Here is a 24,643-nt window from a genome sequence, read left to right as displayed (position 1 = left end):
GACAACGTGCTGGGTGGAGATTGAGGTTCCTTCCAGAGTGCCTGCTCCGGGTTGAGCCTGCCTGCAGCTGGCAAATGGCCCATCAGCCACCGAGGGGATGTTATCCCCAGGGATCCCGCAGTCAAGCTTTCTCCGCGAGCCCCTCCGGTGGAACAACTGCCCCTGGAGAGCCTCACCCGCCTCTCCCTGTTGGGCTTCCGAGACGCCGCAAATATCTGCCCTTCAGGACCACGTCGGTTAACTTTCCCCGTCGGATAGGTCTGTCAGTGGTGTTTGTCGTTTCAGCTCTTGCTACTGCGGACGTACGCCGCTCAGAGCTCTTATGAATTCATCAGTATAGAAGTAACAATAAATAAATAAAAGGTATCTGACCGGGTCTTAAGAGTTTACTGCTACTTAGAGTTTACTATTCACGCACTTCGTCGCTCTCCGTTCAAATAACGCAGCGAAAGGGCGCCACGCCCCGGCTGCCTTTAATTCGGAGCAACCTCCCCAAGTTACTTCAGTCAAACAGTCGCCCTCAACTCGGGGCCCTCCAGGGAGAAGGACGCAGCTCTCCGCATCTCCAGCCGATGAGCGGGCCGTCTGGCTAGCAGGGAGGAGAGTTGCAGTCCAACCGCCCGAAAGGGGCCGTCCTTTTCCTCTTTCACCGGCCGCTGGCCAAGGAAGGGCCCGCTGACTCGGGACACGACCAAGTTACCCGAGCGTCGACGAACCCTCGCGAGAAAGCGCTCGCAGGGCGGCAGATCTCAACGAACACGCTGCTTCCCTACTCCCTCCTCGCCCTTCAATTCAGCTTTCCCCGCCCCTTCCGGTGTTGTCAATTTCAGCTAATCGGCTCCGCCTTCTTCCCGACCAATTCCAAGCCTGCCGACCGCATTCCACCGGCCTTTCCTCCTCCCAAGCTGGAGGGCGCTGTTTCCTCCGCAGCGCCGCTCCGTCAGCCCCAAACCAGTTCCTTGCTTAGCTCCGCCCCTCTGACGTAGGACGCTGCGTGCTTCTCCGAATCCCCACGGGTTCTTCTGCCCCTCTACTCCTTCCCCGCCCCTCGGGGGAAGTCAGCCTCGTTGTCGTCTCGCGTCTTTCCGCGCGCTCTTCCGCCTCTTCTCCCCTCCCCGCCTGCTGGGTAGCTGCTGCCGCCGCCGCCGCATCCGGGTCCTGGCGCCGCTCGCTGTCACTATGGTCATGGCGGAGGGCACGGCTGTGCTAAGGCGGAACAGGCCGGGCACCAAAGCCCAGGTAAACCCGTCGCTCGCCCGCAAGTCCTCGGAGCGCTTGGGACAGGGGTCGTTGGTGGCCGCGGCTGCGGCGAGGAGACGGGCCGAATGGCACCGTGGGACGGTGGGGAAGCCGCCGCTCGTGGCGGAGGCCTACTTGTTGCCCCCGCAGGAGGGAGGCCGCGCTGCTCCTTTGGACCAGATTTGGCGGGTGCAGGGCCGCTGCTGGGAGAAAGAAAGGGCAGGGTGTCTCCCCCGCCACGGCCAGGAGTGTTTGGTGTGAGAGCGGAGGGCGGGGCGGGAAGAGGTCAGTCAGTGCGGCTTTCCCGCAGGCGCGGAGGAATGACACCCCCCCTCCCGGGAGGTCGGAACACCCGGGCCCTCCGCTGAGCCCGAAGTCTTTGGGGATGGAGTTGAAGTGAACAAGAGGGGAATGACTCGGGTGTTTAGTTACTCCTCCTACCTTCCTGCATCAGCCACCAGAGCAGCGCACCGCCCATTGACAGAAATCAGCAGCACCGTGGAATCAGAAACTAGAAAGCAGTTCTAGAACGTTGAAAAAGTGTGGGAAAAAGCCATTGGAAAGGCCAGGATAGCCCCCGAAGAAGTGGGAGAGAGCAGTACATGGGTGGGTCTGCAAGGAAAACATGGGGGTATATTTGGGGAGGAGGGTGTAGGGAAAGGGCCGGAGCATTAATAGTAAAGCACGGAAATACAGAAGTTGACTACCTAAATGGGCTTGGAGCATGGGTGTGGATGAATGTTGCAGAGTGTAATAGTGCCAAAGTTGATGAAGATTCTCAGTCATCCAGGTGGAATTATCTGGAGGTTGAGTCATGGCCACTGGACTTCTTTTCTTTTGGTTTGATACATTTCGCTACTTGTCCAAGCAGCTTTTTCAGTCTAGAAATTAACCCCCAACCAACTTTCTAGACTGAGTCCCCCCAACCAACTTTCTAGACTGAGTCCCCCCAACCAACTTTCTAGACTGAAGAAGCTGCTTGGACAAGCAGCAAAATGTATCAAACCAAAAGAAAAGAAGTCCAGTTGCTATGACTCAACCTCCAGATAGGTGCCAAAGTGTATCTGAAACAGTGGCTTCATATCTTCACAGAACAAATGGGTGGAGTTAGAAGTTGTTTATCCTGGTTCAGATCTAGTGCTTTAGGGGTTGCTCACTCATGCCTAGGGCCAGGAAGGGCTTATTATTGGCAGATGCTGATACTGACAGTCTTTCCTCCTATAATTAAATGCTACCATACCCAATTACTGTTATGAATTGTTTGATTCCCCCCTTTTCTGAAGGTATTCTTTACATTGCTCTTTTAGAAGGTTTAGAATTTTTATTCAAAACTTGAAGAGTAGTTGAAATTTGTAGACTTACTTGATTTCTCTTGCTCCTCTCTTACCTTCTAGTAGCAGTTTGTTTACTGCAGAAGTGTTTAACCTGGTTAATATTTGGAACTGTAGCTCTCACGAGCTGACTTTGCTGGCTAGAACTGTTGGGATGTCAATTCCAAACTCTCTGAAGGGCATCAAGTGTCTACCTATGATAGAGCATTTGTGTATGTTAAATGTGATTAAATGTAGTTGCTTATGTTTGATTTCTGTACATCTGGTGCTACCTTGCTTTCTTGAGACTAATTTCTAATGAATACAATCTGTGTGCCACTTTAGCTCCTCTTTTGCTATCAAGAGTTTTTCTGCTATGAATGATACTGAGAAGATATTACTGTAGTTCTGTTGTTGAAAGTGTTCTATATAGCAAAATGCCTTATTTTGATAGAAATAAATAACTAGAGGCTATTTTATATTAGAAACTAGATTCAACAAAATGGTTTTCAAGCTATTCTGGAGATATCAGAGAGGAACCTTAGTACATAAAGTTCACAGTAAAATCCCTATAGTGGTTAATCTTCAGTTACATTCTATATTAACTCAGCTGAGTTCTTTTTAAGTTTCTTTGAAACAAATATAACATATAGTTCAGTTTACATGGAATTTGTACTTTACATAAGTGCATGTCTAGAATCTTCCTTTGCTTTGATTTTCAGTGTATTTGTCTTAGCCTCCTTTAATACAAAATAGTTGGATAAAGTTAATGTATAAATTAACATAATATTTTAAGATGATTTTCAGATATTGTAAAGCAAAAACATACAAAAAGGTGGTTATTTTTTTCCATCTATTTGCTGAAGCCCATATAAATAAATATTCTCCAAATGAAAATATCATGGTAGATTGGCTCTGATCATTTGGCTTTTCTTCGCTGTCCCTATTAACTTATGGATTTATTATTTTTAGTAACAGAAAGATTGTTGGGTTATCCTTGCAAAATAGTTTGGGGAGATCTGATAAGAACAACTTATGTAAAATGACATGGGTTGTTAGATTGCATATATGATATACTGTATTTGTGAAATAGATTCATATATATAATTCTAATTATAAAATAATTTGAGATTTTTCTTGAAAACATCTCTAATGCATTTTAAAATTCAGGGCAGTGAATTGTTTAGAATAGGCAATACAATGAGAATAATAAAGCCCTATCGCTATTAAATTTTGTTTCAGAAACATTTAACGCATAGCTAAAATGTCCACATGGTATAGAAAAATGCCTTTCTACTGCCGAATTTTCTGTCCCTATGAATAGCAGTGGCTCCTAAGGGTCTCACACAGTTGTTTTTATTTTCTTCTTGAAGATGATTATAGATAACAATGAGTTTGTTATTCTCCCCATCTTTATATTACATTTTAATAGTAATTTCAATAGTAAGCACAAATATCAGTGGAACTGCTGCAGCAGGGTGATGCTAACACTGAAGCATATACTGTGCTATATCAGTTCACTCCTGTCTGTGCTACTTACCTCTGCTTAAGTGTGCATAGGATTGCAGCTGAGGTTTTGCAAGTTGCAAAGCTCTGAAATATACTTTGGTAATAGGCAAAAATGTCTGGGCCTTTTTAAATTATTTCTCCCCACCTCCTTAATATTTCATTAAGGAAATATTTAGAATGCTACACGTAGTCTGGTAGCTTAACTGCTTTGTTAATTAATACAATGATAAGATGCAAGGAATTCTGCATCAGTGCAGTGTTAAGCTTGTAGGACTGTACTACTACAATTCTCTGACCCATACATTATACTGATTAGAGTATAGGTTGTTTATTGCTCCATTCACCATAACTAGTTCTCAGGTTTAACTATTTGTGTTCTATAAAGTGGCTAATAATAGAAATAGGTGAAAGAAATGGCAGTACTGGGGATGTCATTCTAAAAAGGATTTGTTTCATGAGAGCACTTGTCATGATGCAGCTAAATGTTTCTGATATTAGAATAAAATTCAGTGAGATAGGCAACACAAAACATGGGATTATGCAGACCAGAAGGCCATTGTGTCTGTTCTTTTGGAAGGCAAACCAAATGCTTTTATAATCATGAATATCTTTAAGACTTTTCTTTTTCTTCATTCAGTCTTTCTATCTGTTTCTCTAGGATTTTTATAATTGGCCTGACGAATCATTTGAAGAGATGGATAGCACATTGGCAGTTCAACAGGTATATAGTATTTAACTTTCTTATTTCCCCCTGTTCTATTCATTTACTTTTTGACAATTATGAATTCATAATGGACTAGATTGCATTGGTTATAAAGATAATTTTACCTGCTTTGCTGTTGAGTGCTTGTTATTATATCATTTTACACTAGAAAAACATAAGTGTTGCATGCTTACTGTACTGTCTTTTTTTGTTTTTGACCCTATAATAAATAAATTCAGTTACAGGGCTGATAGTTTTTATTGAAGTATATTGTACATACAGTTAACTCATCCATGCTGGAACACTGATGCTAAACATGAGAACAGGGATTAGCATAGCAGGTAAAAATGTTAGTTGGGAAGTGCTCAGTGTAAATTTTGCTACAGCTTTAAACTTGCACAATATATTTATGATTATTGTTCTGATTCATAATATGTATATTTTGTAAACATTTTCCTCTCTAGTACATCCAACAAAATATAAGGGCAGACTGTTCAAACATTGACAAAATTCTTGAACCTCCAGAGGGACAGGATGAAGGTGTTTGGAAGTATGAACACTTAAGGTAACTGCATCCAGTTCTTTAAAAAAGTTTTTGTTCTTAAGAAACGGTGTTTATTTGCATCCTTGACAACCCAAACAGACCAAGAGCACTGAAAAAAGCAGTACTTTATCATTAAGAAAATTGTGACTTTACATGGTAATTGCTTCTGAAACTCTCTAGTGGTTGAGACTTCTCAGGAAAGCAGCAAAGATACATCCTTTAAAATGCCCTGTTCTTTTACTTAAACTTGCCCTTTTAATCATGTGGGAGTGGGATTTGAGTGGGATGGAGATTTGCAAGGGACTCCTCCCTCCTGCACATCCTGACCTTTTTTTTTTTCCCCCCCACACAAACAGCTCTGTAGATTTTTGGAGGTGGATGAACTAGGCATTTTTTCATCCCTGCTATAATTTTGATCCATTCAGATTTACTACAATATAATAATTTAGTTTAACATTATAGATGTGCTGTATTTTACTTGCCTTGTATACCCATAATCTAAATATAAAGTGTTCCAAACCAATGTGCTTAATATTTGTAAGTTTAGAATAGTTTTATGTTGGCTTGAAATGGCATATAATTTGAATTACTCTGTTTTGCATAACAATAAGGGGACAGATTTTAGTATTTAGTATTTAGTATTTTAGTATTCAGTAGTGTTCAAGCAAATATTCACAAGAATATTTGCTTGTGTTGTAGTTAAAAAAAAATGCTTTAGTGGCTACCCTCTTGCTTGATGTGTAGGGATATGCCATACTGTACATAGTATGTATAGGTATGCAAAATGGTATGAGTAAATAAATTCTAAAAAATGCACCAGGAGTTGGTGAAGGTAATTTGTGTCTTCCATATACTGACAGTAAAATTCTTAAATCATCAAAAGACATGAGATAAATGGCGAGAGAGAACCAGCAGAACTCCTAGCATTGTTTCATCGGTTCTACGTTTCAAAATGTAATTTTCAGATTTCTTAAATATTTGTTAATAGAGTTTACAGTTTACTTCAAAATATATTCTTATTTACTCTGAGTCTTGTGGTTATAATAAAATAGTGGGGATATAAAGTTGCATGTTTGTATTAAAGAAATATGCTTTGGCCATTTCTAACATCATCTACCATGTTCCCCACTCATTGGGATAGATCGCTTGGGATAGAAATGCACAACTGTATGTGTTTCATCTATATACTAATAATGTCTTGTCCCAAACTGGTGAATGACCTCTCCCAGTGGTTACATATAGTTACTAAACAGATTAGGGGAGAGGCAAAACCCTGAGGCACTCTGTAATTGAATACCCAAGGGCCTCATCTCTTCCCTGCAGGAAGGAGCAAAATCATCATAGTATAGTGCCTCCAACTCCCAACCCTAATAGTGATCCAGAAGGTTATTGTGATTGATAGTATCAGAAGAATCTAGCAAGTCAGGGATGGTCATGCTCCTTCCATGTGAGTCCTGCTACTAGTCATCCATGAGGATGACCAGTGTGGTTTCATTCTAATGCCCATGCACTCCTTGTAACCGTTGCCCTACTGCTTACTCTACAGCCTTCCTTACAAGGGGATATTAGGTATACAACAATACAGTGGTGCCTTGGGTCACGAACACTTCTGTTCACGACCAGTTCGGGTCACGAACAGCTCCGGTCGCAAAATTTTGCCTCCGTTCGCGAACGCTGGATCGGGTCACGAACAGGATCCGCGGCTATTTTCCCTCCCATGACCCGGTCCGCGGCCATTTTCCCACCCGTGACCCGTGGTCCGCGGCCATTTTCCGCCCCTGACACATGGTCCGCGGCCATTTTTCCGCCCCTGACATGTGGTCTGCGGCCATTTTTCCGCCCCTGACACGTGATCCACGGCCATTTTCCACCCCTGACACGTGGTCGTAGGGAGGGGGACTCTCCCTCCAAGCAATAGCCTCCTCCCTGTCCTCCACGCCAGAACGGATTAACGGCAGTTACATTGAACCTTATGGGAAAATTTGCTTCAGGTCATGACCAATTCGGGTTGCGACCAGAGTCGCGGAACCAATTAAGTTCGTGAACCGAGGTTCCACTGTAGTTGTCCAATGTAAGTGGATCTAGGGCAGGCCTCTTGAGACCAATGCCTCTTTCAGGGCTGCTGGCATCACCCTCCTGCAAACAGGTGTTAACAGTTGCTTGGGTCCACCTCCCTGATCCCTTCCTGGCTGCTTTAATTGGTCAGGAAGTGCAGGGTTCAAGTCAAATACTTGTCAAACTACAAATGGCAGAATTAAGGTTACAGAGAACCTGTAGTCCACATTCTTAGGAGTCACAGGCTCAGAAACTTGATAGGTAATATTGCAAGAAGCTATCTCTGCCATCTCATCAGATCCTGTCCTCACAGCAAATATGAGCAATTTATCCATGAAATTATCAGCTGGATGATCACAGCTTGCATTGATTGCTTTTTCTGGAACATTTCTTTTAAGAAAGAAGTGGGTAATCTTAATGCAGCTGGCTGACTTTCCACAGATAAGAGTGAAGTAATTCCTTTTCACTGTCATTATCACCACAGAGAAGGCTCAAACTTCAGCTTTTACCCTGAGGGCATGCCCTTCGCATTGTCATACATGCTCTGGTTACCTCACAGCTTGACTACTGTGGGGACAGTACATGGGGCTGCCCTTGAAGATGACGTGGAAGCTTCAACTGGTCCATAATGCAGCAGCGTGGGTAGTGATGGGCGTGCCTTGGTATATCCATGTAACATCTCTGCTTTGCAATGTGCAGTGGTTGCCAATTTGCTTCTGGGTGCATTTCAAGGTGCTGATTGCTACGTATAAAGCCCTGCATGGCATAGGGCCTGGTTACTTGAGGGACTGCCTGTCTCCCATATTATATGCCCAGCCGATCTGATCTTGCAGGGTTGGTACACTCCGGGTTCCTTCAGTTAAAAAAATGCCACTTACCAGGATCCCAGAAGTGTGCCTTCCCTGTAGCAGCGCCTGCCCTCTGGAATGAGGTTCCCCTTGAGATTTGAACAACCCCCACCCTGCTGGTGTTTCAAAGGGCCCTGCAGACCTGTCTCTTCACCCGGGCCTTTGGCAATGGTGATTGAAGCTCCCTTTTCTTCTTTTTCTTTCTTTCCATCTGGGTTTGTTATCTCTGCCATCTTTGTTCCTTTTTTGTTTTGTGTTGTTTTTTTGTTTTAATGTTTTTAACAATTTGTAAACCACCCAGAGTTGTTGGGAGTCGGGTGGCATATGAATTCATCATTATTATTACTGTATTGTTGTTATTTCTGGTCATACTTGCTTCTCATCTTCCACCAGTGTTTCTTCTAGAACTAAGGAGTTGTCTAAGATCAGTGCATGAGAAGAGGCCGCTTAGGAGCAACTCTGGCCCTTACTGGCCTATATTTTCTAGAAGCCACCTAGGCATTCAATAGCATTGCCCTCCAGATCTCTGGGGATCGCCCTCTATATCCATCAGACACCTGGGGCAGGTCATCTGAATAGTTCATCTTCTCTGTAGAGGCTGGTGCCTTCAGTCAATCCTGTGTAACCTAATTTTGCTACAGAAAAAATCTTTATCAAATTTACCAAGTAACAATATTGTTTGTCTTTATTAGAATCTTGAAAAATCTTAAATATTTAAGCATTTTTCCCAACATACCTATTGTCTTTTGACAGGGATATAATAGCACTTAAGAAAAAAAAGTATCTTATTTTTCCATGCTTCTTTCCAGAGATAACAGTTATAGGATTTTACAATGTTTGTAGTGTTTCCTAGGCTTGTAATTATATTAAATGAGAGGAAAAAAGGTGATGATCTAATATTTTTTATTTTTTTTATTTTAGGCAGTTCTGTCTTGAGCTAAATGGTCTTGCAGTTAAACTTCAGGTAACTTTTTAATTTCATTTTTCTTTGGGCAGTTAAGAATATTGTTAAAAAGAATGAGTCAAAACATAGTGCTATTTTTTAGCATTTTGTTTTTTAGTTACATGTAATGATCAGTATAGAGAGGATATTATTTGCAGAAAATGTATTATTTTTCACATAGGCTCAACATATATTTATTGTGCAATTATTTTAATAGAGTGAATGCCACCCAGACACATGCACACAGATGACAGCAACTGAACAGTGGATTTTTCTTTGTGCAGCCCATAAAACTCCCAAAGAGGTAAGACAGAAAATGCAGAACAACTGCTATGGGTTAAGGTTGTTTTACTGATTGTGTTACTGCGCTGCAGATGTTAACTTTACTATAGTGTACATTCAGAAACAAAACTCTACAGCATTTTTTCGTCTACCATTTGCTATTCTCTAGTTGTTAGTGAGATTGTCCAGTTTCCTGGCATGTTTCCACACGTAAGCCTCCCCACCTACTTGTATGAGTAATTATACGCTTGTAAGTAGGTAATTGCAAAGGATATTGACTTTTCTTTATGTTGAAGCACCATATTCAATTTTATAGAAAATATACAATTCAAGTCATAATTTGGCATTTATTATTTCATTTGTTCACATTCCTACCCCATCTGAGGAGCACAGGGCAACTTCCCATTTTTCCCCATACTAGTAATGTCACCCAGTGAATTTCATGGCTAAGTGGGGAATTGAATTTGGAAAGGATGATTTTTTCATAAATTGATTTTGAGAAATCTTAGATTATTTGAAAATATTATTAAGAAAATGTTATTTATAGTCAAATGCAGTATTTTTATCTTTTTTTTCTAGTGTCCTGCCATTGACTACACTAGACATACACTGGATGGTGCTGCATGTCTTCTGAATAGCAATAAATATTTCCCCAGCAGGTAAAATACTATGAGAATTATAAAAACCTAATTTCAGTATTGATTTCATGTATCATCAAGTTGAAGATTATGGAATATTTAATGCAGCAAAACAATTGTTCTTGTGTTTGCAGAGTTAGTATAAAGGAATCATCTGTAGCCAAACTAGGATCAGTTTGCCGTAGGATTTACAGAATATTTTCACATGCATATTTTCATCATCGTCAAATATTTGATGAATATGAAGTAAGTGCTTTATTACAAAGAGTGTTGTCCTCTAGCTATGTGTTTTGGAATGTGTGCTATTGAACTGTATGGGAATTAATTTCTGAATAGATGCATATAGGATTGCATTGTAAATGTTTAGGATGGCAGTTTTAAATGCATTTAACTGGGACAACTGAATACATGGATTTTACTTCTGGGTAAACTGCTTTGGGTTGTCTCTTACTATAGTACCAGAAATTGTAATGACTGAATAGTTTTATTGGTGTGCTGTTTTTTTATATTGGTATCTTTGGGATTGCTGCTTGGAGTTTGTGCCTGTTGAATGTTGTTGCTGTTTTTATGACAATATGGTATAATTGTTATGGTTCCAAAATGTTCTCCAGCCATGTGACTTGCACATAAACTCTAGGGAAAATAAGTGATAGTCTATTGTAGTTTCTTTATCACAGGTCTGGTTTGTCAAAATCTTAATACATTTAGCCTGTTTTGATCTTAATCGTCTGATGTGCTGAAAAGAGTGTGGAAAATGAAGGTAGATTGAATACCAAAATGAGAGACCAATACAAAAGAAGTATTTTCAGATTGTTTACTTAAATTATTTTACACACACACACACACACTCTTATATGAATGGATGGGAGGGAGGGAGGGAGGGAAATGGGTCAAGAGGAAAGGGAAGTCCAAGAAAGTTGTATTTGAATGGAGTTGATATTCAAAAGAAAGAGATGAGAATTTTGAAGAACAAAAGGCAATGTATGAAGCAGTTTATGGATGTCATGGAGCCAAGGGTAGAAAGGAATGAATGGAACTGATGTGAATTTTCTTATCTCATGCCTTTAAATTCTTTGGTTTTTGTTTTTTACTTTTTGTGATTTGTATAACATTGTTTATCCTGAAAAGGTATAATGTAATAGCTGTATGTATGAGTGAACTGCTAACATCTCTTCATTCATGGGTAAGGGAATTTATTTGGTTAATGAAATTGAATGGATCCAAAATCCACAAAAGAACTTCTCTGGGGTCTTGGGACCAGCTCATGGAACACCTTCAAGTTTTAAGGGTGCTGGTGTTTTGTCAAAGATAGTGTAAGAAGTACAGGTTTCTATCTTCTCTCACTTACCAGGTTGATTCCTTTTCTTTTAGTTCAGAAAAATTTCAAAACTAGCTTTATCATACATCCTGGAAAGCCTCAAAATGCAGCACAATTTATACTCTACTTTTTATTTTTTTTTATTTTTGGGTAACATAGTTCTCTCCATGAAGGAATTTAAGTCCCTGCTGAGTAATTTTGAATGATCCTTTTTTAATGTATAGTAACATATACATTTTTTTCTGCCTTAGAATGAAACTTTCTTGTGTCACCGGTTTACCAAATTTGTGATGAAATATAACTTGATGTCCAAGGATAACCTGATCGTACCAATTTTAGAAGAGGAAGTGCAGAATTCAGTTTCTGGTGAAAGTGAGGCATGAGGAGTATCGGGGACTGAAATGAACACGTAATTAACATTGTGTACTGTATATATAATTTTAGAAATTTCAATCATGTATCCTTAGAGCTTTGTTTAGTATACTTTTTGTATGCTGTGTGCGTTGCCTCTTAATATGGGATATGGTTTAAGTTATTCATGAGCTGTATATTCAATGTGGCACTCATGGTTTTTAAATAAAATTAGAATTATCTGTTTATACTGCCTGTTAATAAATGAATTTACAGTTCTGTAAAATTGCTGCTAAACAATCATTGGATCTTAGTCTTCAAACAACGTCCAGTTTAAACCTGAAGCTTTTCATTCTAATGAAGTTGGAACTTTAGCCTTAGTTTGACACTTTAATTTCAGAAGCTTGCAAGTCCATTTCATTTCTTTCTAACTTTTGTATTTTACAGAAACTATCCTTATTTTAGTTCCCAAGGTTTGCTTTTGGGTGTATGCATATATAGAACTAAACTTGTTACAGTGTATGTGTATTGAAATATTTGTTATTACAGTATTAATACCAAAAGGGTAGCTTTTATTATGCTGCCAAAAGTATATTCTAGAGCTTTCAGTTTCTTTCTGGACTTGCCTTGCTGTATCAATGGAGGCTTCTGCGTATCCACAAACAGTCATATGTCCAATCCCTTTAAGGCAAAGATTCCCTAGCTGAACCTCTCGCCAGTGGATGAAACAACGTGCGCTTCTTCTGGCCTACAGTAAAATTCTCTGTGGCTTATAACTTGTGCATATTTATAGTAATTGCTTACAGACTATACCTCGCATTAAACATTTATGTTACACTACAGCAGATTGTGCCAAAATAATCTTACTCATTTGTAGCAAGAGTTCCATATACTTGGATAAGTTTTACCCATCATTTGCAGCTGGTTTCTATTGATCCAGATATCATCCAAATATTTTCTGTTTTGTATTCTAGTAAATGAATCCCACAATTATGTCCCCCAATCTAAATGTATGTTCTTTACATAGCATCTTAAAACTTGCATTAGCACTAAAGTTCAGTAAGAACTTAATGGAGTTTGAAATATTTTGAGTGCTGTAGAGCTAAATATTTTTAAAAAGACAATTATAATAGGCTTCTGTACATTGGGTGTATATGAATACAGAAATCTAAAAGCACTAGCACTGTTCAGTCAAGTTTGGTAAGATGTTTTAACTTTCTGAAATTGAAGACTGATCCTTTCTTATCAAATATATCCCTTTATTTGTTGAAATAAATTTGTTTGGCCCTGGTGTGGTCAAGCTAGTTTATTTCCTACTATCCATAACTTGGTTTCAGAGCACATAATGGACTTGCCTTAATTGCATAAAAGATATTATGAATCGGTCCCATAGAGTAGCAAGATTGATGCTCTAATAGAAAGGGAATCTTCAGAAAAAGAGATACTTGGATACTTAATAGGATGTGATACAAACCCTTTGAATGTGCTAGAGGCATATTCTTGGAAGACTCAATTGAAAGTTCTTCACTGGACTGACAGATTTGGCTTCTTTGACTGCTTTTATTATCTATTTTAGAATGGTTTTAATGGTCAACAGGGTCATCACATCAGATGGTTCTTAACAACAGCAGATATTTATTACACCCATGTGTAATTTGATAGAGCATGTGGCTGAGGAGTTACATTTCAGAGGTGGCAAGATACAGTTGGCATTCTCTGTTTGAATATAGCCTCCCCCAGTAAACAGACAAATGTCATTAAGCATTAATTTTGAGGCTGCAATAAAATCTTAACAAGTCTTCTAATACTGTACATGCCTTTGGAAAAACTGATTTTGCTCTTAATAAATAAATCTGATTCGTCTGCACTATAATCAAAGTTCTGTAAATGGCCTACAACTACATTAAGTTTCTTAATGCTGTTGACTTGAGTACCTCTAATGTGTGTGCACATGTGCCTGCCTGATACTATAGAACTTCAGTAAGCTTAAGTGAACTATTGACTTTGTATGCTAACTATATTGAGGGTTTAACTTACCTTCTGCATTATAGGAAAACTGAGCTATGTTTGTCTTTTGAAATACTTTGTAAAAAGTAGAGGTTGCAATTAAAAATTTTCTTTTTCCAAAAAATTGTGGGCTGCAAAATGATGGTCACCTTTGTTAAGAGTATTCAGATGTCAACAAAAATACAGCACCCCACACTTAAGTCCTAAGCTCTATATACAGAACATGGGATTGGTGTCTTAACAGCTGGGTGAAATGATTAGTTATCTTTCCGCTGAAAGCATGTTGATAAGTCTTTTGAAGGCAAAGAAAGTACATTCCTGAACCAATTAAGAGAATTTACAATGGAGTATTAAGGCCAATTTGAGCAACAAACAGTTCTGAATTGTAAATACTGAAGATGATTCAAGAATATACTTACTGAAGCAGTGCATAAGACCCAGTATAATTTTCCACAATGCTAATTGAGCCAAGGGCACATGTGATTTAATAGCCTAAAGCAATCAAAGAGCAGAACAAGTAGGAATAACTGTTTCATTACTAGCATAACTTAGCAAATCAATAAATAACCCTGTTGGCTCCCACTAATATGATAAATATTAATAAGTAGTTAATATTTCCAATATCTCAGTTCTTGTGCTTGCTGCTGCAGTCAAAGACATAAGACGTTCCTATATGTGCAGAACACATTTATGAACAAGTTTTATTGAAGCTACTTGAAAGGCTTGAAGATCAGTGGGTTGCAAAGGAAGAACATGTCTAATTTTTATTATATACAACATGTAGCAATACTTTCTGAAATAAAAGTATATCTGTAAGAGGGAACTTGATTCATCTGGCTATCAAGCAGCAGCATTAAAAAAAAAGGCTATAAAACGAGATAGTATTGAAGAAAACTGGATATTGATTTTGAAAAGCTTTTAAATCATTTGGTAATTACAGTACTGTGCAAAAGTTTTAGGCAGGTGTGAAAAATGCTGTAAAGTGAGAATGCTTTCAAAAATATATATTGTAATTGTTTATCAGTTTACAAAATGCAAAGTGAGCGAACAGAAGAAAAGCCCAAATCAAATCAATATTTGGTGTGACCACCCTTTGCCTTCAAAACAGCACCAATTCTTCTAGGTACACTTGCACACAGTTTTTGAAGGAACTCGGCAGGCAGGTTGTTCCAAACATCTTGGAGAACTAACCACAGATCTGTGGATGTAGGCTGCCTCAAATCCTTCTGTCTCTTTATGTAATCCCAGACAGACTCGATGATGTTGAGATCAGGGCTCTGTGCGGGCCAAACTATCACTTCCAGGACGCTTTGTTCTTGATGCTAAAGATAGTTCTTAATGACATTGGCTATATGTTTGGGGTCATCCTGCTGCAGAATAAATTTGCGGCCAATCACACACTTCCCTGATGGTATGGTATGTTGGATAAGTATCTGCCTATATTTCTCAGCATTGAGGACACCATTGATCCTGACCAAATCTCCAACTCCATTTGCAGAAATGCAGCCCCAAACTTGCAAGGAATCTCCACCAGGCTTCACTGTTGCCTGCAGACACTCCTTATTGTACCCCTATCCAGCCCTTCAGCAAACAAGCTGCCTCCTGCTACAGCCAAATATTTCAAATTGCTGCCATTTTTCTGCGCCCCAGTTTCTATGTTTTCGTGCATAGTTGAGTCACTTAGCCTTGTTTCCACGTCGGAAGTATGGCTTTTTGGCCACAATTCTTCCATGAAGACCACTTCTGGCCAGACTTCTCCGGACAGTAGATGGGTGTACCTGGGTCCCACTGGTTTCCACCAGTTCTGTGCTGATGGTACTGCTGGACATCTTCCAGTGTTGAAGGGAAGTAAGCATGATGTGTCTTCCATCTGCTGCATTAAGTTTCCTTGGCCGACCACTGTGTCTACAGTCCTCAGTGTTGCCCATTTCTTTGTACTTCTTCAAAAGAGCTTGAACAGCACATCTTGAAACCCCAGTCTACTTTGAAATTTTTGCCTGGGAGAGACCTTGCTGATGCAGTATAACTACCTTGTGTCTTGTTGCTGTGCTCAGTCTTGCCATGGTGTATGACCTGTGACATGAAACTCTCTTCCACAACCTCACCTTAGTAGCAGAGTTTGGCTGTTCCTCACCCAGTTTTAAGCCACCTACACAGCAGTTTCTGTTGCAGTTAATGACTGTGTTTCAATCTACATATGAAATTGATGATCATTAGCACCTGCTTGGTATAATGGGTAATCATACACCTGACTCTAATCCTACAAGATCCCTGACTTTGTGCAAGTGTACCAAGTGTGCAAGTGTAAGAATTGATGCTGGTTTGAAGCCAAAGGGTAGTCACAGCAAATATTCATTTGATTTAGATTTTTCTTCTGTTTGCTCACTTTGCATTTTGTAAATTGATAAGCATAAACAATTACAATATATATTTTTGAAAGCATTCTTACTTTACAACATTTTTTCACACCTGCCTAAAACTTTTGCACAGTACTGTATCTGTGCTCAGGATGATTGAAACCTAGTGCTGCAATTATGTCATTATAGACTTAAAGGAGGGTGTAATCTTTAGGTGGTAACATAATTGCTTCAAAATAATAGTTTTAACCTCATAGTGAAACCCATTCCTGGTCCGGAATTGCCCCAGTCTTGCTTTGAGAGACAGTTGAGCTGTTTCTGATTGAAGCAAAATTTAAGGCAGTGGTTAACCAATTTTGAGAAGAACATTTGGAATTTAGAATGTATATTTCAGGTGTTCCATAAAAGGCCTGCTGTGGAGGGGCATATACTTTCGTAAAATGACTACTGAGCATGGAAGTTAAGACCATTTCACCATAAAACAGATGAATTGTTGGGCACCAACTGATGATTTCTTGGTCGCCTCCTCTTGCTTAAAAGCAAGAGTTAAGAATTTTTCCTGTCTCAAGGCAGAAACCATCTCCCTTCAGACTGCTAAAGGATATGAGAAATATGCACTTGATATGAATATAATATTTGCCACTGAGTTCTTTTGTAGCTGTTGTTTTCTTCCTTTATTTCTAGCAGAACTCAGTATTTTCCTCTAAGGTTTTCTACTGTCAGTAATTGAACCAAGCCTACTTTTCTGGGAATTAGGAACAATACTCCTAAGCATGATGGGATTTAGTTCTGAATAATTATAAATAGGATTAGACTGTTAAGAGTTCTATTTAAAATATGTGCAGATTAGAATAGAAAAAATGTATTTCCAGAAAGTGAGAAGAATTTAGGAATAATTAAAAAGGTATACTGTGATTGGAATAGGAGTGTTTATAAAGATGCAATCTGATTTTTCTCCAGTAAAAGGAAGATGCTCTTGGAAACAGATTTTATAAGCTGTTTACTTGGATGCTCTGGTACATAGGAATGTCTTAACTGCTCTACCCTCAAGTTTGTAATTGCCACACTAAATTTCAGTCCTAATCCTGACTTTGGACATGCTTTACTCTAAAGTCCACTTGTGCAGTTTGATGAAAGAAACGGAACAGTGTATTTTAAAGCAATACACAGTCCTTAACATTTTGACTGTGCCAGCTAAAGTTCATGTGAAGGTTTTGATGAATATTTGGCATAGTGACACACTGCCTAAGCATGTGTCTGCTCAGGAACTTTTTATCCCTTGGTTTAACACAGTTGGGGAGTCAGCTGTAAGAATTCACTGGAAAAAAGAACATGGTCTAATACTGGAGTGAGCAGCTGAGAGCCCTCTAGCTACAGTTGGACTAATTCCTGCTCAGTGATTACAGCAGCAGATGCCCAATAATATAGGAAAGGCTAGAACCTGTCCACCTGTTCTCAAAGTGGCCCAGTTGCAGATGGGAAATAGAGACCGGGGTAAATTATTCTCAGATCCAATCTCAGGACAGGGCTATATCCTTGGGGCACAGGGTATGCTTTAAACATAGAAAGTTCTTGGATTAGGCTATTATTTATTCAGATATAATACATTAATAGAAATATAAAGGATTTTAGAAGTACTAGCACCAATAAATTTAATTGTATTTATATACAATTTTAATGTGGCTTTAAATGCCTAGTTTTTACTCTTCCTGATTTTTTTGTTTTTTTATGTTGAATATTCTGTACAGATAAAAATTTAAATCTCAGACTTGGAGGACCCAGGATATTGGACTTCAGTTCCCCTGGTGTCCAGAAGTGATCAGGACTGGTGGGAGTTTGCCTTAGGCTGGGAAACATTAAGCAGTATAGTAAACACTGAATGGGCTAAACATCATTGGAAATACAAATGTGTTTTTGAAAATCACATTAACTGGTGATGGGCTGTTAAGCAGTCCCCAGAGCACGGAGAACTCATTTCATTTTCTTCCCTGATGTATTTCTAAGGGAAATTCCTCAGGCTGGGATTCACACAGAGACAAAATCCCCTATTAATAGCAGCAATTAAATTCCCCTTCTGCCTGCTCTGACTCTGGTCATTTTTCCCTCCCCAGACTGAAGCAATATGTGTTCTTCTTTTTAGAAAATGCAGTCAAATATGAAGAAATACATTTAAAAATAGTTCGCTTCATAGTATACAACAGCTCTGCCACGCCTTCCCAGGACAGAATCTGAAGGCATTTGTGTAAAGCCTTAATTCTTCATCTCCTTCCCAACAATCTCACGTTATGGACCATTCACAGATAATAATCCAGCCAAAAGTCTCATGACCACCATTTGAGTTTTGGTATTTTGAGCACAGTGAGAGTAAAGGTGAAGCTCAGTAATGACACAGTTGTTTATAAACCATTTTAATTTGTTCTTAATCCTTGTTATGTTTATAACAGCATATTATTGCTATTGCATCATATTTTCACACAGTGTAGGAAAAGTTATGCTTTCCAAAAGGGCAAGAGTCAATACCTGTCTGTAGTTGTTTCCTTTCCAGTTGCCAGGAAGGTTTCAAAGAAAATCAGCAGTTTATAGCGTTGTTCTAGGAATGTAACATACCCATTTTTGTTTTTAATCCGTTCAGTCATGTCCAATTCTCGGAGACTGCCTGGACTAATCGCTGCAGTTTTCTTGGCAAGGTTTTTCAGAAGTGGTTTGCCCTTGCCTACTTCTTAAGGCTGAGAGAAAGTGACTGGCCCAAGGTCACCCAGCTGGCTTCATGCCTAAGGCAGGACCAGAACTCACGGTCTCCCAGTTTCTAGCCTGGTGCCTTAATCACTACACCAAACAGGCTCTCTGTACAATACCATATAACATACCATTATATAATACCAATACAATTGACCTAATGTACAAGTTAATATTTTTGTAAATGCAATAGAAATAGTTTTTCTATAGTTTCCTCAAAAGAGTCAGCAAAAAGACTTCAACATAGGCATATGTGGCTAAGGAAACAAAAAAATTATGCCTATGCATATTTATAAAATATTATACTTTTGCATTAAAAAAATACCTACAGGTCCCTCTTAGTAATTTTCTGGTCACATACAAGTCACTTGAGTGACCCCATCTTCTTGGTCAAACTGTCCTTCCTCCAATTCTCTAAGCATGCCATCGCTGCTCTTGAATGCAGAGAAGCTTCCATATTGGGCAGATTCATCCTTGGGCCAGCACTGTGGAGAAGGTGATAAAAGGAACTCCTCTGTAGGTTGCATACGTTGTACAGGCTGAGAAGTACCTGTATCTGATCCAACATTTCCACTTGTTATGTTCAACTTTTCTTCTCTAAATTGCCTAGTAGTTTTTTTCTGAAATAAAAAGGAACTTGATTTATAGTTGATATCGGCAGGGATCTGTTTGAATATGAGCTGGGATTTCAGAATGGCTGAATCGTTGTTGAATTTAGTCTTGTTTCACACACTGGCTGCTTCTACAAAGCAAGCTTTGACATCTATTGTGTACTGCCAAGACCAGATCCAATTCTGGAATGTAGTTCCTCATCCCTGTCTTCATAATTATGTATAGCCAGCACAGAGCACTGCCAAGTTCCCAGGAGATTGAAAAGCTTTTAGATGCTGAGTAGAGGGGATTCTGCCAATATCTTTGCACAGCATTCCTATCCTGTAGTTGCAACCAACCATTAATTCAACAGGCTACAAATCTGACGCTCCAGCACAGAAATGCAAGTGCTACAGGGTCCTTAATCTGATCCTGTTCTGTATACATTAAACAATGCTTATTCTCCTTTTGACCTAAAAAATAGCATTTGCTAAGTGTAAACTATTAGAAGGATCTTTAAATAAAAATCTAAATTAAGCTTTCAGTGTTGGTGTACCGTGTAAAGATTCTTTCATAGTGAACTTGATTCCTAGTGACTTCATGAGCATGTCCATACCACTTTATTGGCAACCTTATAGAAGTGGTTTTCCATTGCCTTTTTTGGGATGCTCTTTAACTTCTCTGCCTAAGATACAGCCTTGGGGTTCCCTAATAGTCTCCCATCCAAGAATAAATCAGGGTTGATGCTATTTAGTGCCTGATCCCAGACAAAGTTAGCCAGGTGCTGCCACTTCCTGAGATACTGATGTACAGAGCTTTTAAAAAGTATTTTTGTGCACCCTCTTCCAGTTATTTGAGCAAATCACCTCCCCATTTTTTCCTAGAAATGTTATCCTTATAATAAAGTCTGAATTGGAAAATGTATTTCAATTGTACATCAAACACCTGTGATTTACAATTAAACAGCATAATGTATACACAGACATAGATATCTTAAGAGCAAAATGGCAACTTTGATGATTACTGTACTTTCAAACAATTTAAATCCAAAATGACCAATTAATACATCCAAGCAGGGATCTATCTATGCCTTTCGGTTTCAATATTTGATTCCTAGTCCTATGGAGATAATTTTTTTTAACCTTTTCAACTTTTAAGATACAGTTCCCTAAGGCCACTATTCTGAATATTTGGTTTTACTAACTAGAACTGAAATCCTAAAACCTAAAATAAACAAGTAATTTCTTTACCAGATGTTTTTAATGGTGCTTCTTTAATCTCCTATTTCTCCCATCATAATATAATTAACCCAGAATGACTTAGAACCAAATATTTCTGTAAGAAATCAATTAATACATTAAATGAATATTACAATATTACAGTATTTATAAACTTATTTTAATCATTTTGTAGTTACCATCAGTGTATCATATTTTTATTTAAGTCCAAATATTTTATATTTGGAAAATGACTACAGCTCAACTACTACATTTACCTGGGAGTAAACTGCATTTGGGGATAGTTTTCAATACGCACACTTTCCATAAGGGATTTTTTTCCCATTCAAAATATACCACAAAGCAAAACCTCAGGTAAAGTGCCTCTTTGAACTCTTGAAGGAAAGCAGCAATTTTTCTGGAGTATAAATTAAATATTTATACTGGAGTAATAATTTACACTGGAGTTTAAATTAAATATTTTGAAGACTATAATTTACTTTAAAAAGAATGGATGTATACAATACAAATTAATCACATTTAAATCACACTGAAGTGAATAAAAGAGTAGTAATCACCAGCTTAAAACAACCAGTTTCAATGAGACCTAGGTGTGATTATCTTTCTTCAGATACCATCAGATTTGGGAATATGGATTATTCTATACTGTATTCATCCTGAAGCAGATAAGCCATGAATTCATAAAAGAAGGCTTTCTAGTCATGTATTTCCTGCTGAATAAGGAACGGCATCCACAGAAGTTCTGCAAGCATGTTTCTGATGCTGAAGTCTTAATTTTACAGCTGGCTGTTATTTTTGATGGCTTAGATCAGAGACTGAATCCAGTTTCCTTACTTCCTCCAAATGTAAGTAAGTAAGTATATAAGTTTATTGTAACCACAGGTCATAACATAGGAATGCCATAAAATACAATAAAATAATAAAACAATAAAATAGTGAAATTATAAAATAGAGTAATAGAAAAAAATATTAGATGTAAAAAGGTTACAGCAAAATAAAGTCAAGGCTACAGCTAAGAACTTAAGTATTTCTAAGTTTAAATGATAGGAGAACAAAAGTAGCAACTTGGTTGCTGACGGTTGGGAACACATCTGCAAGAAGATAGTTTAACTTTTCAGGGTCGGAGTGCTTGAGTTCACCTGCCTTTAATAATTTGGCCTTGATCTCATTGCAAATGGGGCAGTGGAGGACGTAATAGATAATGTCCTCCACTTGACCAGCCCCACGAGGACAGAGGCACTGTTTGACAGGGAGCTTACAAAATCTCCCTTTGAGATACGTGGAGGGCATGGTCTGCAGGAAAAGGGATGTTAAAGTCCTTCTCAGTGAAGCACTGGTTAGGTTAAGAGGCTTCTATGTTTTTTATAATGATGATACCAAGATGAAAATTTGGATGACTGTACTGCAGTGGCATCTTTATTGGCATCCCTTTCAAAAAGCCAATCTCTTAATATTTCCTCTCTTCCAAGATCAAAGTTCTCCCAAAAGTAATAGGAATACATTTGTAGGATGGGTGACAAAAATTTAGTCCATTGATTCCCAGCTGTGTAATGGAGTCCAAATGTGTAATAGGCACAGATAGTGTTATAGATTTGGCCATCAAGTAAATTCAAGGAGATGTATGCATGTCTTGCTCTCTTAGTGCTTTAAAGGCTTAAATATCAGTAACATATTAAACCCGAAAAGAAGTTCCTAGAAACTGTCCATGCAAACTGAAAAAACAAGGCATATTTAAAGTGTATTTTCAGCAACTGAAACAACTGTGATATTACTCAGCAGATCAAAACCTTAGTATGTTTAGTGTAAATTAATACCAATTAGGAAGAAATGCTTCAATGAGACACTCTAGGAATAAAGGTTTCTGAAAATCTATATGTGCTCCCTTTCTGAAATGATGGCTTTGGTCTACAAAAAACGTGGCATGTGGAGGGCTTTCCTATCCCTTCCACCTGTTTTTAATTCCTTTCACCTTCCATCCCAAGTAATCTAATTTTTAAAATCAGGAGATCCTCCTAGGTTAAGGGGAAAGAACAATTTTTTTAAAAAAAGTGCAGGCCCCCTTCATGAAATGTGAAATAGGTTACTTTTCCACCGTTGCTCAGCATCACAGCCCACCTTCTTCAGGAGAGCCCTTCAAAAGAAGTTTGGGGAGGGGGGCTGCCCTGGAAAAGTGATTGCTGAAGGTACTCCTTCATGAATGGCTCTAAGAATTTAAGCCTTACTTGGCCTGCATTTGCAAAATACAACCTCTTAAAATGGATTGTGCTAAACCTTCTCGTATTCAGTAAGTTTTCTGTTCCTTTGGTGCCCAGACCAAATATAAAAACACCTTATCAACTTGCATTTTCCATTTTTTTTTTCTTTAAGCATTTTCAAACTTTATGCATTTTTAATAACTTGTTGGTGAAACTACTTTAGGGAAGAAAAGAGAGAAAATGAGCAAAAGGAAAAACAGATCATTAACAGTCCTTTGTGGCTATTTCCTTTGATCCTTTTCTCTTTCATGAGATAAACTTACAAAGCTGAATCTCAAAATACAACAATATTCATCTTATAGGCAACCCGGTTTCCAAAAAGATTACAGGGTGGGATTGGGTGTGGCAGCATGGAGGACAGAGGAATTTGGAGAGAGATGCCTTGTAAGAGAAAATGCTAATCAGTATTTGACCCTTAGAACTCTACACAGAGACAGTTGTCGCAAGCCAGGGATATAACAGTTGCTACCATCACCACACCCTGCTGAAAAAGCCATATAATGGTCAGTGTGCCTAAGGAAATGGAGAAAGGATCATCCAAGGACATCACTTGGGCAAGGTATTCTGAATCTTTTATTTTCAATGTCCTTTTCATCTCACAAGGAAATGGATAACAATCTGTTACATAGCTCATCCTAGTAATTGCATAACTACACAATGTGCTCTTTATAATGGAGTGAAAAAAATTGTTCTCGGTAATAATGAAGTTCTTTCACATATTGTCCTATGGGTGCTGCAGACCCCTGGGGCATGCTTAAGAGCTTCCAGTGGCTTTGCAGGATAAACAGGGGGAAAGCTAGATTAAAAAAAAAAAAGTCTACACCTTACATTTTGTTCAGCAGCAAGCTCAAGGAAGAAAATGAGAGAAAACACGTTCAGGTGAGACAAAGTTGACCTGTACAAATGACACAGCAGCTCTGCGTGTGCCAATTAACCTACTGAATTCTCTGAATCCCCTTTGCCCATGTAAGCCCTTTGCCTCATCTCATGATGAGCAAGACACAGGAGTGGCTTTTAAGGGAGCAAACATGGATTACCTGTACTCAGATTGTGATTCTTACCTCAGGTATCTGGGCAGCTGGATTCCCCATAGCTGGCCGCTGAAGGAAAACAACTTGCTTGGTGGCTAGATTTCCCTCACTGAAACATTAAAGAAGCTGTTTTTAAAATCTCCTCTTTGTCTGGTTTCATTCATATACAATTCTACTGCATTCACTGGAATTAATGAGGCTGAAGCAGGATGACATTTTATTAGTGATGTGCCGCATATATTAAACATACTTGCGAATGTACTTAATACATTTATATATTGCCTTCCTTTTAGCATCTAGCAAAAGACAGTATCCCATCCAGACATGACAGACTCAATCCTGGGTTGTTTCAGCAAGGTAGGACTCTCATGTGCCATCAGGGCCTGTCCCCTGAGGTCACTTCATTCCTATTGACAAAGCAATTCTTCTCAGTGCTAAATGTTGCAGGTAAGATGATTTTCTTCATACGTTATTCTAAAACAATTTTCCCCTTGATTTTTTCAAGCCAGCTGTCTCCCCATCATATTTTAATTTTTCTGGAATAATTGATGAAATGTCTTTTCTCCAATTGTTCTGGGTGATTGAAAGAGAGGATGCTCTGATATCAGCATTCCCACTGTTTGTGTTCTAAGTTAAAATATATTAACATAAATGTTACGATGTATGAGCTTTTTAAAAAATCATGGCT

The 24,643-nt window shown here is 38.8% G+C and overlaps 2 protein-coding genes across 2 annotated transcripts in view; one reads left to right on the top strand and one right to left on the bottom strand.

Moving 5' to 3' along the window:
• Positions 1–1,016: 1,016 nt before the first annotated feature.
• On the top strand, positions 1,017–13,868 carry MOB4 (MOB family member 4, phocein). The gene is made up of 8 exons (XM_007438419.4): positions 1,017–1,239; positions 4,717–4,779; positions 5,226–5,326; positions 9,130–9,172; positions 9,369–9,455; positions 10,013–10,092; positions 10,206–10,317; positions 11,641–13,868. The coding sequence occupies exons 1-8, from the start codon at positions 1,180–1,182 to the stop codon at positions 11,770–11,772; spliced, it is 678 nt and encodes a 225-aa protein (XP_007438481.1). The 5' UTR covers positions 1,017–1,179; the 3' UTR covers positions 11,773–13,868.
• A 4,616-nt stretch (positions 13,869–18,484) lies between these two features.
• Positions 18,485–24,643, bottom strand: part of RFTN2 (raftlin family member 2) — a 37,469-nt gene continuing 31,310 nt past the window's right edge. Inside the window, exons 9-10 of the mRNA XM_025173313.2 lie at positions 23,986–24,064; positions 18,485–19,460 (exon numbers count right to left, since the gene is read on the bottom strand). Coding sequence (XP_025029081.1) covers positions 19,194–19,460; positions 23,986–24,064 — 346 coding nt within the window. The 3' untranslated portion in view covers positions 18,485–19,193. The remainder of the gene's footprint in view (positions 19,461–23,985; positions 24,065–24,643) is intronic.

Source organism: Python bivittatus, unplaced genomic scaffold (assembly GCF_059951505.1).
Source record: "Python bivittatus isolate LINGU-HERP-01145 unplaced genomic scaffold, Pbiv_v1 ctg000200_np1212, whole genome shotgun sequence".
Lineage (NCBI taxonomy): Eukaryota > Metazoa > Chordata > Lepidosauria > Squamata > Pythonidae > Python > Python bivittatus.
Note: the sequence above shows the minus strand (reverse complement) of the source record. Positions and strands in the feature narration are given on the sequence as shown.

Excerpts from the sequence above, each read along its gene's own strand:
- MOB4 (XM_007438419.4), top strand. The coding sequence starts at position 1,180 with ATGGTCATGGCGGAGGGCACGGCTGTGCTAAGGCGGAACAGGCCGGGC. Across the intron at positions 1,240-4,716 it reads GGCCGGGCACCAAAGCCCAG|GATTTTTATAATTGGCCTGA; the intron begins GTAAACCCGTCG and ends CTGTTTCTCTAG. Across the intron at positions 9,456-10,012 it reads CCCATAAAACTCCCAAAGAG|TGTCCTGCCATTGACTACAC; the intron begins GTAAGACAGAAA and ends TTTTTTTTCTAG.